General features: G+C 53.0%; 2 protein-coding genes across 4 annotated transcripts in view; one reads left to right on the top strand and one right to left on the bottom strand.

Annotated features, from left to right (window-relative positions):
- Kcnk15 (potassium two pore domain channel subfamily K member 15) lies at positions 1-4813 on the top strand. The gene is made up of 2 exons (XM_038332137.1): positions 1-340; positions 4125-4813. The coding sequence occupies exons 1-2, from the start codon at positions 1-3 to the stop codon at positions 4811-4813; spliced, it is 1029 nt and encodes a 342-aa protein (XP_038188065.1).
- Positions 4814-9779: 4966 nt separating this feature from the next.
- The window catches only part of Rims4 (regulating synaptic membrane exocytosis 4), a 56895-nt gene continuing 52035 nt past the window's right edge, over positions 9780-14639 (bottom strand). For all 3 annotated transcript variants that reach the window (XM_038331535.1, XM_038331536.1, XM_038331537.1), the window contains 4 exons: positions 12550-12662; positions 12217-12318; positions 11680-11819; positions 9780-9998 (listed from right to left, as the gene is read on the bottom strand). In XM_038331535.1, the coding sequence (XP_038187463.1) occupies positions 9780-9998; positions 11680-11819; positions 12217-12318; positions 12550-12662 (574 nt within the window). The remainder of the gene's footprint in view (positions 9999-11679; positions 11820-12216; positions 12319-12549; positions 12663-14639) is intronic.

The raw sequence follows: 14639 nt of genomic DNA, 5'->3' as shown, positions 1-14639 counted from the left end.
ATGGAGCTGGCACCGTCGGGGCGCACAGAAACCGGGACTCAGAGGCGGCGAGACGCAATGAGGAAGCAGAGTGCGCGCACGGCCGCGTTCGTCCTGTGCATCCTGTCCTACTTGCTGGTGGGCGCCGCGGTCTTCGATGCGCTGGAGTCCGAGGCCGAGCGCAACCGGCAGCGGCTGCTGGCCCGGAAGCGCAGCGAGTTCCGCAGAAAGTACGGCTTCTCCGCCGACGACTACCGCGAGCTGGAGCGCTTGGCGCTGCAGGCAGAGCCGCACCGAGCCGGCCGCCAGTGGCGTTTCGCAGGCTCCTTCTACTTCGCCATCACGGTCATCACCACTATCGGTGAGCCCTCGGAGCCTTCCCTCTGTCCCGCTCAGTCCCGATCTCTCCTCGGGTGCGGTCCCACCCCTGTCCCTGCCTTTGGAAGGAGCATGTTAGTTAGCTCTCCGAGGCTCATTTGCCTCGCTGCGCGAAATGGGGGTAGTCAGTAATGGTTTGCCACGAGGCTGTCACAGGGGTGCTTAGAACAAACCCCATGGTCTTGGGGAACAGAAGTGGAGCTTCCTTGTCCCACTCTGTCAGCTGTGTAACCTTAGATAACTTTCTTGACTTCTCTGAGCCACTGTGTTCTCCTTAGAAAACTAGGAGTCCTAATATGTTTTGCAAGGGGAAGAGAGGAACGCCAAATGTAGCGGAGTTATTATGTGTGCGTGCAGATCGTTTTAGCATAGAGCCCGATCCACAGAAAACACCGTGGAAATAAGATTGCCCCCTTTTTTTTTTAAATCATAACAACGATTATTCTGTTAGCCCCGTATAACAGAGCTGTCATTCATCTTTGGACCGCTGTGTGGCTAGTGGTCTACCCAGAGCCTAATAGGAGTCCCATAACTTGATTACCAAAGCTTTGCCTCACACTGGGGCATCCAGAGGAGCCCCTATGTATACATTTGAATTCCAGCTGTGGCCATAACTGCAGGTGTTCAGGACCTGGGAGCTAAGCCTGGGGAGCCTGCAAGGAGAGAAGCAGGCTCTCCAGGGCTTCAGACCCGTGTTAGCTAGCCACTAGGTACCAGGCTTCAACTGTACCGGAAACCAGCATCTGGGAGAATGTGCTTGCACAGGAGCCATGGGTTTCAAAGCACACCTGCAACCCTAAAAGCTGAGTTCTGGGCACCTCTAGCCTCCTGCCTTCTCAGGCAAGCTACCGTGCCCCCTCGACACCTGTTTTTGTCAAAGGCAAAAAGCAAATGTTCTACCTCGCTGGGTGAATACCAGGTTTAAAGTGAGGTCAGATGTGTGAGCCGCCCAGCACGGTGCCATAGGCTATACGGGCACTATTCGTTAGGAATAATTTATCAGTTGCCAGCTGTAAACCCAGCTCCCAGCAATGCTTCTGCCATCTCTTGTCTACAAGCCCCATTCTCAAGACCGTGCCAACAGAGGTTGTGCCTCTTCTGAAGCCTCTGCTCCTTCCCGTTTCACCAGCCAAATTTGGCCTCTTCCTGTGCTAATGCTAATCTGAAACCAAGGTTGGGAAACAAACCAGGGATGAGGGTGGGGTGGGGGTAGGGAATCACCACCACTACCACCCCCACCACCAAAACAGTGGTGTAGAAATGGGAAATGTTTTGGCTTTCTGACCACTTGGGGGCACCACTACTTGCTTTTTTTTTTTTTAAAGGGGAGGGGGGGGCTTGCAGGAAGCCAGGCTCTTGGAATCCAGAAACTCTGGTTCTGCTTTAGCAGAGGCATGGAAGACCTGGGGCGAACAGCTCAGGTGTTGGAACTTTTGCACAGCTCCCTCCCCCACAAGCGTGCTTCCTTTATCATAAAACAGGGTTAACCTGGCCTGATGAGAGAACAGAGTACCTGGTGTATGTTGTTATCACTCATTTTCCGATGATGCTTAAACCTGGCAGAGCTCAAGCAGATGAGAGCAGCGCTTCCTGGCCTGCTGGACCTGGGAGGGCCCTGTCCCCCTCTGGCTTCCCTCTCCTCCCATTTGCTTGGAGTCAGTTAAGTTTCTTTGAACCTATTGTCTGCGTGTCTGTACAGAGCACGGGTGACTGAGGGTGCACAGACATGGCTACCATGGTCCCTGCCCTCGAGGATTCACAGTAGCGATGGGCAGAGTGTATGCCTCCCCTGGTACCACGGGACCACGCAGTGGAAGGGCGATCAATCATAGGGGCTTTAAAGAATACTATACATGCTCACACTGCACATTTCACAGGGTACCAAGGGGCACAGGATGAAAAGGAAACTTGTTCCTGCCCCGCCCCTTTTCCTGGAAGCCGTTTGGTCTTTTTTCTTAGTGTATATTAATTGTGCAGAACAATGGGTTTCACCGTGACGTTTTCATACACGTGTATCAGGCATGCTGATCATATCTACCCCGCTACTTTCTCTTGCCCTCCTGGTCCTCTTTCTAAGTGGTCTCTCTTCTAGCTTTCCTCTCTCTCTCTCTCTCTCTCAGCTCTAGATTCCATGTGAAAGAGAAAACATGCTATTTTCTGAGCCTCTATCCTATCTTTTAACCTGTGTATCCATCTCCCTGGTTCCCATACATCTGACCTGTCTCTCACACATGTCCAGCTACATGCTCTGTATAGCTCTGTATATGCTCTGAGTATATTTTCCTTCAAATACCACACACTGTCTGGCTAATATATTATATATATTATTCTGCCTATTCTCACTCTTTTCATTTTGTATACCTCCCCTTTTTTTTTGAGACAGGGCCTCATTGTGCCCAGACTGGCTTCAAAATCACTATGTAGCTGTGAATGATAGAACTTTTGGTCTTTGTGCCTCTGCCTCCCAAGTGTTGGAGATTTACAGGTGTATGCCACCATGCTTGTCTTGTATGAGGTAGTGGGAATTGAACATGGGACGTCAGACATGCTAGTCAAGTAGTCTATCAACTGAGCCATATCTCAGACCCTAATTTAGGACATCTTAATGCTTTTTTATATCAACCCTAAAGAGCCACGACATTTTTTTTCCAGGCTGAATAGCAGGTCTTCTCAGCCTTAGAAGTACTGACATCTTGCCCAGGTTAATTCTGTTTTGGGGGCCTGCCCTGGGCCCTGTAAGATGTTGGTAGCATCCTCGACTCTGCCTCTGGATGCCAACAACACACAGCTAACTCCACTCTCGTCCCCTAGTAGAGAATACCAAGAGCTTCCTTAGGTGCTGCCAGATGTCTGCATGGTGATGCGGCCATTGTGGTCTGGTGTACTGTTCTACCGTTTGGATAATGATGAGACAGACCTAGCCAGGCCTCTACTGATGGATGGGGCGCTTGGTTCTGACTTTTGCTCTGACCACAATGGCAGCCCATGTGTGCGTACCATTTTGCACATCTGTGTGCACTGGAGGTCCTAACCATGTGGAGCTGCACATGTCTAGGGGTCAGTCTGCTGGAGGAGGAGGGATCTTGTCTTTGAGGGATGTACCGCCTTGCTTCTCCCTGGCTATGGGCCCATGTACGTTATTGTTGTTCTCCCCAGAAAGAGACATATCCACACACTCCACAACAATGGCACAATGACCCACTGCTCACGGAGCCCACACATGTTTAGATCCATGAGGGAACCAGTCAACAATACTTAAACAAAAGACTCCCAGAACCAGTTGGTGTTTAGTGAAGGCCGACAGGATGGCAGAAGATGAGGAAGGATTTGAAGGGATCAGGGTGCTGGGAAGGGGAGAGAAGACAGTCCGGGGGGCGGGGGGAAATCTGAAAGAAGTGGAGAAGCAACATTCTTGTAGGGAAACAGCAGTGTGTGCCTGGAGAGTGTTGGTGTCGAGGGGATGAGCAGAGAGACTGGGGATTTGAAAGGAGGGGTGAGGTTGGAGAGTGGGGAGGAGGGGTGAGGCTGGGGAGTGGGGAGGAAGGGAGGAAGGGAGAGGCTGGGGAGTGGGGAAGAGGGGTGAGGTTGGGGAGTGGAGAGGAGGGGTGAGGCTGGGGAGCGGAGAGGAGGGGTGAAGCTGGGGAGTGGGGAGGTGAGCAAAGGGGGTAAGCAAGTGGGGCTTGGAGCTGCTGGGGGCAGGCTGGCCTGGGGTGGGGGTGCCTTGGGGCAGGCTGTGCTCTCAGTACCCCATCCATCTTCCCACACAGGGTATGGCCATGCTGCGCCAGGCACGGACTCCGGTAAGGTCTTCTGCATGTTCTATGCACTCCTGGGCATCCCCCTGACGCTGGTCACCTTCCAGAGCCTGGGCGAGCGTCTAAACGCGCTGGTGAGGTTCCTGCTGCTGGCGGCCAAGCGCTGCCTGGGTCTGCAGCGGCCGCACGTTTCCGCAGAGAACATGGTGGTGGCCGGGCTGCTGCTGTGTGCTGCCACCCTGGCCCTCGGCGCGGCTGCCTTTGCGCACTTCGAGGGCTGGACCTTCTTCCACGCCTACTACTACTGCTTCATCACGCTCACCACCATCGGCTTTGGCGACTTCGTGGCGCTACAGAGAGATGAGGCGCTACAGAGGAAGCCGCCCTATGTGGCCTTCAGCTTCCTCTACATCCTTCTGGGGCTCACGGTCATCGGTGCCTTCCTCAACCTGGTGGTCCTGCGCTTCCTTGCCAGCACTGACACTCCTGAGCGCTCAGCCCGCTGCGCCAGCGCATTCCGCAGGGGGGCGCTCAAGAGACGCGTCCGCATTGCAGCCTCCACCTGTATCTCTCAGGGCACCCACCAGCTGGATACTTGGGCCTGCGACAACCCGGCCTTCTCGCCTCCCTTGAGTCCAGAAGCCCTGTACCACTGCCGCAATAGTACAGACAGACGCCGAGCACGGAGAAAGTCCATCTGACAGTACCCGGGAGAGGGCTGACCAATCAATGTCTAGCCGCGCCTGTTAGCAAACCTACCCTTCCTCCTGCTTGGAGGGAGTTGAGGCTCCCGTTACCATCTGCGAATCATCCCTTCTAGAAATACATGAATGTTGAACTAAAAGCAGAAGCCGACTCTACAGTCACCCTGGAGGTGTAAAGCGTTTGGTCTAAACTTGTAGGAAAATGTGGCCTTCAGTCTCTAGGAGGGGTGACACCAGGTCACCCCTTCAAAGGATGACAAGTGGCTAGCTTCTGCCCTGAAGAGGAAAGGCACAATTTTAAGCACTAGAATTTGACTAGTGGGACTGGATGCTCATGCTAGAAGTATGAGGCAGAGACAGATTGAAGGCAGTTTGTGACTCACAGTGGGCAATTTCTGCACCATATAGATGGCATTCCCTTTGTTCTGCATGAAGGGTGGAGTTATCCCAACTGTAAATGGTTGCCCCACTGTCAAGCAGAAGCCTTGTCCCTGCGTAGCCCCTTCTGGATGAAGGGGATGGTCTCCCCCACCCCCCACTACTTATAAACAGCTCAGTGGTGTGGGATGCATTTCACTCTGGGTCCCACCAATCACCAGCAACATGTCATTTGTATTCACATCACTTTCCTGGACCCCAGCTTCTCCATCAGTAAAACAGAGCCCAATTGCAGACCCTGTTTCACAGGGCACCTGGGGGAGAGCTTCCCGACTTGAGTTTCTGCTCACAGAGGATGCTAATCAGCCCATGGCGAGACACCTTGACACCCTAGAGTGCTCACCCCTTCCAATACGTGTCCCTTACCTTCCCAGACAGAATCGTCTTGATGCGAAAAAAAAAAGAGCAAAACCAGTGTAGAAAAGCCAAAAACTTTCATTTTCCAGCATGAGCTATGTGGTCGTGAACACAATGCAATGTGACCCACTCCAACTCAGAGACTCCCCCCAAACCCTTCCTCCCTGAAGGACCAGGCTATTCCAGCTCCCCAAGAGGACATAGGGGAAGGTGGGTAGACGGATGGAGGCTCCCAGTCCAAGAACTCTGGGGTCCCACCTTCCTGCCACCTTGCAGGAGGATACAAAGGGCTCAGAGGTAACATCTATGTCTGCTTCCAGCCTCCACCCAGCCCACACAGGCTCTCTTACTGAGATGAAAAACCCTTGGGCTTGCCAGGTAAGCTTGTGGGAACTCTTCCTCCACCAAGGTCCTGTTCCACAGACACAGGCCCTCTTGGGGGGGGGGCAAGAGAGCCATTGCAAAGGACAGAAAGGGGGTCCAAGGCTCTGGGTCTGGTGTAGCGCTGTTGCTCAATAAATAAATGCAGGTGACCTAGCCTGGTGCAACAGCTCTGCTTTGGGAGAGCGTGGGGGGCGCTGTGCTGCTTCTGAACCTCAAAGTGCTCCAGCATCTCCTGCCTTAAGGAGCCCACTGGTGAATTGCTTGTAAAAAGTTAAACTACTTCAGCTGTGTGCTTGCACGCCTGTGCTGTGAGCCGCCGGAGAAAGAGCTGGCGCTCAACCACTGTCAAAGCCGGCACTTCGGTGGCAAACGCTTCTCAGGACCTCCACCTCTCCCTCCTGACAACACGAGCCACCTTTCACTTCTGAGGGTCAGAATGAAATCGCTGGGGGACACACTGGGAAGCGCTATGGAAGGTGGTGTTATCCCTTCTGGAGGTGAGAGGGGACTTCCTGGAGCCCCCACTCTACAAACCCAGGAGGGAGCTTGTGTTTTCCACCTCTCAGCTGGACCTGGAGAGGTGATGACCGAGAACAAAAGGCCACCCTGGCACCTCCTCTTCTCCCAAGTCAAGCCTAGAAAAGGCACTAGCCCAGAAGAGAGAATCAAGCAGGGCAGTGCCACCTGTGCTTAGAAGCTGGCAATGAGGATGGCGGCAGACCTGCCCCCCAGTGCTGGTCTCCTGGCTGTGGCTCCCAGCTCTGTCCCCCCAAGCATAATGCTGAGGGGCCTTAACCAAATGACTTCCTGCTGGGGCCTGGGCTTCCTGACCTCTCAGATTGGCTACAGCTAGTCGCGCCATAATCTGGAGCCACTAGGAGGCTCCAAAGAAAAGGGATAGTAAGGATGAGACCCCACTTCATCCTGCCCTGGCTCCAGCTCTGCACGAGACGTGAAGAGGAGATCTAGGTAGAAGTGTCACTGGGAATACTAATGACCCCAGGATGGCTCTCCTCCAGCAGGGCTTTGGTATCCTTTTTTTTTTCTCCCTGCAAAATGCAAATAGACTAAAGATTCACAGGTCCCGCCTTTCCGAATGCAGAGGCATTCTGGGAAATGAGGATGGAGATGACCCGTTCCACGGCAGTCCTAAATACAGCCTCCGCCCAGAGGAAAAAAGACACGTCCCTAGAGACCCCGCACCAGAAAGGCCCCCAGCTCCGCCCTCTTCTCTCCAGATGGCAGAGTTTGAGTTGACAGAGGATCAGACAGCAGTAGGGACAAGCTGGGCTCCATAATCCCCAGAGCTAATGATGAAAACCACTCCCCTTCCACAAGTCCTTGGTGAGGACAGATATGGTTCCCACACCCAGTGGTCACAGCCCCTTGAAAGTGGGGCACACGCTTACAATGATACAAAGAAATGGGGCTACAGCCCCCACTACACCCCTCCAGGAGGTGAGTGAGATTTCACAGAACAAACAAGAAAATCACTGAGGGGTCTCACTGACCACCCCAGGGTGGTGTTATTGCTTTGGAGCCAGTGCTCCTGCGTGTTCTCTCTCTCTCTCTCTCTCTCTCTCTCTCTCTCTCTCTCTCTCTCTCTCTCTCTCTCTCTCTCTCCTCTCTCTTCTCTCTCTCTGACAAATAAGAGCTGAGCCCCTCCTCTGGTTGTGACAGCCAGGTTCTGTCCCACCCTGAACAACCACAGCACTGACCTCTGTCTGGGTAGAGAAGCCACTCTCCTGGCTCAAAATATTCCAGACAGTGAGTAATAACCTAACTACAGAGATATCACACTGGTTAAAAAAATAAAAGTGGGGTGATGGCTAACTGTGGGCCTCAGGTATGAGCCCCCCCAGAGCCCTGCTCCCTTGTCCCGAGGGCCTGCCCCTCCCTCCACAGACTCAAGAACACTCTGAAGATCAACTGGAGAAGAGGGGCCTGTGTATGCCCTTCCTTGCACAGCGTCTACAGCTCCACGTGGAGGTGACAGACTGGACCAGAACCCGAAAGGGCACTCAGAGCTAAGCCAGCTTGGGAATGGGGAGAATTTCCAAGTAGAAGGAGTTCCCTGGTAGAAGAACCAGGAACAATGGGGTGGGGGGTCAACAGAGCCCTGGCATCCTCAGTGGAAAATGACACCCTCTCATGGAGTCCAGGCCCCTCTACAAGGCTCAGCGATCCTCAGGAGTGAATCTGAAAGGAGATCAATACTGAGGGTATTTCCCCAGAATGCTGAGTACAATGGACAGTCAGGGCTACTACCCTATAAGAGAAGAGAGAGGAAGACGGGGAGGAGAAGGTGGAAGGGCTGGCCTTTGGGGAGCCAGGCAACCCCTCCAGCCCAGGCTAGAGAAGGAGGTCGCAATCTTCTGGAATGTACTGGGGCCCCCCTTTAACCCCAGCCTGGGGCTTGAAGAAACAACATCTGAGCTAAGAACAGGGCTCAGGTGTGAACACTAACTACCCAGCTAACCTGGACTACACCCTACACAGCAGGGACTAGGTGAAGAGGAGTTGGCAGGCTGCTGGGCGGCTCTGGGGACAGTGAGAGAAATGTGCTTCTATAGGGCCAGACTGTGTCCTCCCTCGCATGCAAAAGGGCTCCTGCTGGCCCTAGGGAGGGCTACAGGAAAGGCAGCTACCCCAGGCCTCATCGGAGCCTCTGATTCTTACACTCATAGCTCCGCATCCCTCTTCTTGTACCTCCTTGAGCCATGGTGATGAGGCCGGGGCAGTGGCTTCTGCCCTTCGTACAGGATGATTTATTTAAAAAGACTAAAATGGGAGGGTCTCTAATGAATGCCTCCCCAAGACCCTAGACCAGAGGCAGAGGGATAACAAGATGGCCTTTGATCTCATCCAACAAGGAGGGGTTCTCCTGTTTGGGAAACCCTTACCTTGGTACCACTAGGCTTAATCCCAGCTTTCTTCAAAGCTCGGCTCCCACTACCCCTACACACAAAAGAACCCTGTGTGCAAGGTTCCAGGAACTCGGGTCCCCACAGTCCTCCACCATATCACAGATGATTACAAAGTTCCTTCCAGTCTACCAAGAGCTCCAGACCAGCTTGTTGCAATCCCACGGAGCAAGGACCCCTGGGGATCCGTGCCAGGCCTCAGGCACCTCCTCCTTTCCTTTAATCTCTGCTGGCCCCCAATTCCTAGAGTTTACAGCAGAGGGGCAGGCAGGAGGGGGTGGATGGATGGACTCAGACAGGCTGCGGCAAAGCTCCTTCCACGGGCAGGCAGAGGGAGACCCACACTCCCCTTCAAGTGGGGAGCTCTGGGCCCCCGGGAGCTGGCTCCGGATCCTTGCAAACTGCCCCGTCAGTGCTGGGGCAAGAGTAGCTGCCTGAACCCGGTGCCGCAGGAAAGACACTTGCTGGTAATTGGCACCATGGAGATGGCCGGCTTGGATCTGGACTTGGCTCTGGGCAGCGAGCTTCCAAGGAGGCAAAGGGGGTGACAGGTGGGGTGGGGTAGGGCAGGAGAGTCGCTTGCTCCACCACCTCAGTCTTTCTCTGACTCTAGCCACATCCACCAGGTCAAAACCGGCCAAGTCAAAAGTGTAGCCAACCCACTGGGAGAGGGAAGGTCTCAGGGGTAGGAGGTGAAGGAGCGAGGAGGGGCCCAAGGGGGGCAGGTCTCCCCATTCTGCTTCCCCACTGTGGGGAAGAACCCCATCCTCCAATGTCCAATGTGCCCCTGGGCCTGGGGTCCCAGGTCAGGGCTGGGTGGTCTCCAGGCCATCTCAGGGAGCCCCTCCGCAACCCTGGTATTAAGATCGCTCGCCACAGGGCCCCACGGTGCTCTCAAGGGACAGCTGGGATGCCTGCCGGAGCAGAGGACCTGTGGCTGGGTCCACCATGGAGGAGGTGGGGAAGAGCTTGTACCAGCCCACGGCCAGGGTGGTCAAGTCCAGCTCCTCCAGCAGCACTCGAGCCACGCCCATGAACTGCTTCCGCTCCATCCGCCCGTAGTTGCCCCATACAATCACCTGTAGGACAAAAAAAACACAAAAAACAAAAAACAAAAAAACCCCAAAAACGCAGCTGATTCCCTCTTGCAATTGAGAGCTTGGCAGTTTCCTCAGCTGGCTGAGTGCTTGTCCAGCATGCACAAGGCCCTGGGTTTGATTCCCAGCACCCCACAGGCACCAGGACCACTAGCGGTACACAGACACATATGCAGGCAAAACACCCATACAATAAAAATTTTTTTAAAAATGCCTGTCACAGTCATTCATAGGCTCTGAGCCAGAACCTGGGGTCCCTCAGGCCAATGCAGCTAAGCCCTGTAGTCTACCTCTTTAAAAATCAAGCAAGGGAGCCCAGCAAGAAAGCTCAGCAGGTAGAGATGCTGTAGCCAAGCTTGATGACCTAAGTCCAATGCCACCAGAGTCCATACAGCCCACAGAGCGGGGGGGGGGGGAGAATGGACTTCCGCAAGTTATCATTTGACCTCCACATGCATGTGCCATGTGCATCTCCAGATCCAAAGAAGTAAAAATAATAAAAGTCACTCATCTGACCACGTTTTTCTGGCTCTAGTGTCCCTATTACTCCATCTATACCTTGGCTTCCTTCCTCTTGCTCACGCTATCTGCTCCATCCTCCACATGGCCCTACCTTTGAGCTAAGTCAGGCCTTGAAGGATGGCCCTGCATCTGCAACATGATTCCATCTCCTGCTTTCCCCACAAGGAGCCTCAGACCCCACATAAAGCATGCTCACAAAGTGTGGGCACCGCAGACACTGCTAGCTTCCTTTCTTGGTCCAATCTTTCTCTGTAGCACTTTCCTGGTCTCTTGGTCAATACCCTCTTGGAGCTGGCCTGTGGATCTGGGTCTGTGGCTGCAGGTCCCTCACCTGCCATCCTGCCCCTCAACAGTACAGCTCAACAAAGCCTACAGCAGTGGTTCTCAACCTGTGGGTCATGACCCCCTTGCAAGTTGAACAACCTTTTCACAAGGGTCACATATCAGATTTCCTGCATATCAGCTATTTACATTATGATTCATAACAGTAGCAAAATTACAGTTATAAAGTAGCAATGAAATAATGTTATCATTGGGGTCACCACAACACGAGGAACTGTAATTGAGGGTTGCAGCCTTAGGAAGGTTGAGAACAGGCTTAAAGGACAGTCCTTAGCCAGACAGAACTGTCACTTTCTGTCCGCTTGGGTTTTGTTTTTAATCTTTTTAGAAAATTGGTTTTTATTTTATGTGTGGTATGTGTGCAGATGTATGTGTGTACTTCTGCCTACAGGGGCCAGTAATCACTCTTAACTATGGAGACAACTCTCCAGCCTATATATACATATACATCATATACATGTATCTTTGATATTAGCTTGTGTGTGCATGTGCACAAATGTGTGCATGCATGTATGCGATGTTCATGAAATGCCATCCATAAGAAGGTCAGAGGACAACTTTTGGGAGCTAGTTCATTCCTTCTCCCATGTATTCTAGAGATGAAACAGTCAAGATTCATGAGGGACCAAATTCATAGTGACACAGGAAGTTGTGTCTATAAGTCAGCTTCAGTGTTTCAATTCCCCTGGGTAAGGCCCTTGAGAGACCCTGCCCCCAGTTAATACCATACACGCACACACGCACACACGCACACACGCACACACACACACACACACACACACACACACACACACCTTACCTGCAGGACTTTGCCCTGGGGACTCTCAGGAAACAGCAGCACCTGGTTATACAGTGGGTCCAGTGACTTGCGGGCCACTTTGGTCTTCTTCTTGGCAATGCAGACACCATTCTCCAGCAGATAGGCCTTAATATAGGCAGCTGGGGACAGAGGGCAGAAGGCAGGGTTCTAGGCTGCTCCCTTGAATTGTGGGTAATAGAGGGGTCGCCACCCACTTCTGGGAACAGGAGAACCCCCAGGAGTATGGGAAGGGCCACAGGACAAATGGGTGAGGTCATGTCTGGGAGGCCCTGCTTCCCTTCTAAGTCTTCATTGCCTCCCCTTTCCTCAGTCCACGGCTGCCCACCATGCTAACCTCACACATTCATTTACCAACCTCTCCATAAATGCTTCCTGAGCCCTTCTGGGTGCTAAGTATACTAGGTATGTTAGTACATACTAGGTATGAGGGAATAAGGATAAACAGGAAAGATGTCTCTCCCTCCCAGAAGTTCGGTCCGGTGGACCACACCATATAGCTCTCAGACGTCCTCACACCTGGCAGTGTCTTGGAGCCTGGCTTGGCAGTCAGTCCCCGAGCCTGGATGATATCCACCTCCAGCTGGCCATTCCGCTCTTGCAAGCCAATCTCCACATCCCCTAAAAGAGATGACACTAGAAAGTGGCTCAGAAGTTCCATTAGGGTCTTGCTGTCTACGCCCACTCCCAACGCAAACAGCAGACTAAGCCCCATAACGACAGTGTGGACACCTCAGAGTTAGGCACCGTGGAGGGCTGGACTATGTGACCCAGGCTCCAAACCAAGTCCTCAGGGCATGAAGCCATCAGGCAAGGGCAAGGAGGGAGGGACACAGGGCTTTGAACACTCACCCATGGGTGTGGTAGCCAGGGTCTGGCGGCCCACAAACTGTGCTGGCCCCATGCTTCCTAGGAAGTCACTGAACTGGGCATCTGAAGCCAGGCAAACACCTCCATAGTTAAGACTGGCAGAGGAAAAAAGATGTGCGTTAGGATTGATCCAAAGTGTTCCTCATCTCATGGTGATCATTTTGTTTTGTTTTGTAGCCCTGGAAAACCTGGAACTCATTCTGTAGACCAGGCTAGCCTCAAAACTCAGAGATCTGCCTGCGTCTGTCTCCTGAGTCCTGGAATTAATGGTGTACACCACCACTGCCCAGCCACCATGGTGATCTTCCTCCATACCCACCACTGACCTGTACCACAGATGCTGATTTAACCGGCCAGGGTGGCTGGAGGGATCATGGGAGACGGTTTTGACAGGTGCTGGCACAAAAGGCTTAATGCCTTAATATTCCCAGAGTGGTCCAGAGATCAGCAGCATCAGCTACATCTGGAGCTGGTTAGTATTACATCACATGTGATGCCTCTGCAGCTGCTAGACCAGAATCAGCAGCTCAATGAGAGGCTCACTCAAGGCCAGCTGGTCACCACCCTGCACATCAGCCTTGGATCAGACGGGTGCCGCTGCTGCTGTTTGGCTTCCTGATACCCACTTTTTCTTCTTTTCCTCCAGTTTCCTTCAGGGACTGCATTTCTCCAAGGTATGCGATTGTGGCAGGGAGGACCAGCTCTCAGGGAGCTCCCTTTCTCCTTGGCCGGGCCTGGCTCCAGGACAGACATACTGCTCAATTCAGTCAGTGAAAATCTGACATGGAAGATTTTGGAAATTGTGGGAGTGTGAAGCCCCCTATTACATCAGACATGGGCCTGGGACATGGGACTGGAGTGTTTGGTATGGAAACCCAGGGATGCAGCCATTATCAGACTGGAGGCATTGTGTGGGCTTCTGGATCAAGCTTTGCCTGATGCCGTTACCTCCTTCTGAATACATAAGTCAGTAACAGTTACCATTATTACTTCGGTTAAGCCAGTTTTAGCTCACTTCCTTCCCCTCCCCTCTCCAGGGTCTCTGGCGGTACTGAGGGAGAAGTGAGGGACTCTGACAGATCTCTACTTACAGGAACAAGGACCTGCACACCATTTTCTCATCCTGTCCCCACCATGACCACAGGAGGCCCACATTTTCACAAACAAACAAACAAAAAAAAACCACACATTAATCTTTTCCACCATTATTCAGATGAGAAACACATTTTCCCAGCAAAAAAGGGTAACCCTAATTCTTGGTCAGAGCTTATGGATCCAGGGTCAGATGCCCGAGCTGAGCCAGGTCACCCAACAATTCCAGTAGTTAAAAGGAGTGCCCCAGGGGGCTAGACCGGTGACTAGCCTAGGCCTCACAAAGCCTGCAGACTCTGCTAGCTCCCTGGTCAGGGGCTGCTCAGGTCTACTCTCCACCATGCCAGGTAAGCTGCTCAGCCCATCTGTCCCCTTCCTGTGTAGTAACAGGCAGGGCCACAGCAGACACGGTACTCCGCATCCATTCCCATGATTTCCTACTGCCCTTTGGGTTCCTCATCCAGCAGCAGCAGGGCGTCAGAGGGGTGCTTTAGGAGAGGGGTAGCCCAGGAGGGTGCACAGGCCGAGGCTCAGCTTCATGACTTTTAAATTGCAAATCTAAGAAACAGACATAGAAAGACAGGAACAAAAAATGGGATAGTCCCACCCAGAAAACAAACAAAAAGCCATACAAAGGCCCCAGCCTAGACAGCAGAGGGAGTCTGGCGAGGATGGAGTGAGCTGAGACCTATGGTCCCCAGGTGATGCTGAAGGACCACAGAAAACCGCAGACAGCCTGTGGGGATCTGAAAGCAGCAGGCTCGCACCACCATTCTTAGAAGGTGGAGCCAAGAAAGGGCACCATGTTCTATAGAAATGGCAGCCTGGGCATCTTCTCAAGTTACCCTGAGAGAGTCTCTGAGGCCCCAGTGTTCCTCCACATCCCAGATACAAAAGTTGCGTGTATACTGGAGAAAAAGCTCCCTGGAGGCTGGTGGGCTGGTGAAGGAATGTGGCTGAGACCAAATGATGACAAGGGG

This window comes from Arvicola amphibius, chromosome 5, assembly GCF_903992535.2.
Source record: "Arvicola amphibius chromosome 5, mArvAmp1.2, whole genome shotgun sequence".
NCBI lineage: Eukaryota > Metazoa > Chordata > Mammalia > Rodentia > Cricetidae > Arvicola > Arvicola amphibius.
This window is presented reverse-complemented; position numbering and strand designations above follow the sequence as displayed.

What these genes read in the sequence shown, in the direction of transcription:
- Kcnk15 (XM_038332137.1), top strand. Translation starts at nt 1, where the DNA reads ATGGAGCTGGCACCGTCGGGGCGCACAGAAACCGGGACTCAGAGGCGG. An exon ending in CACGGTCATCACCACTATCG is followed by an intron (nt 341 to 4,124) that starts GTGAGCCCTCGG and finishes CTTCCCACACAG; the next exon opens with GGTATGGCCATGCTGCGCCA.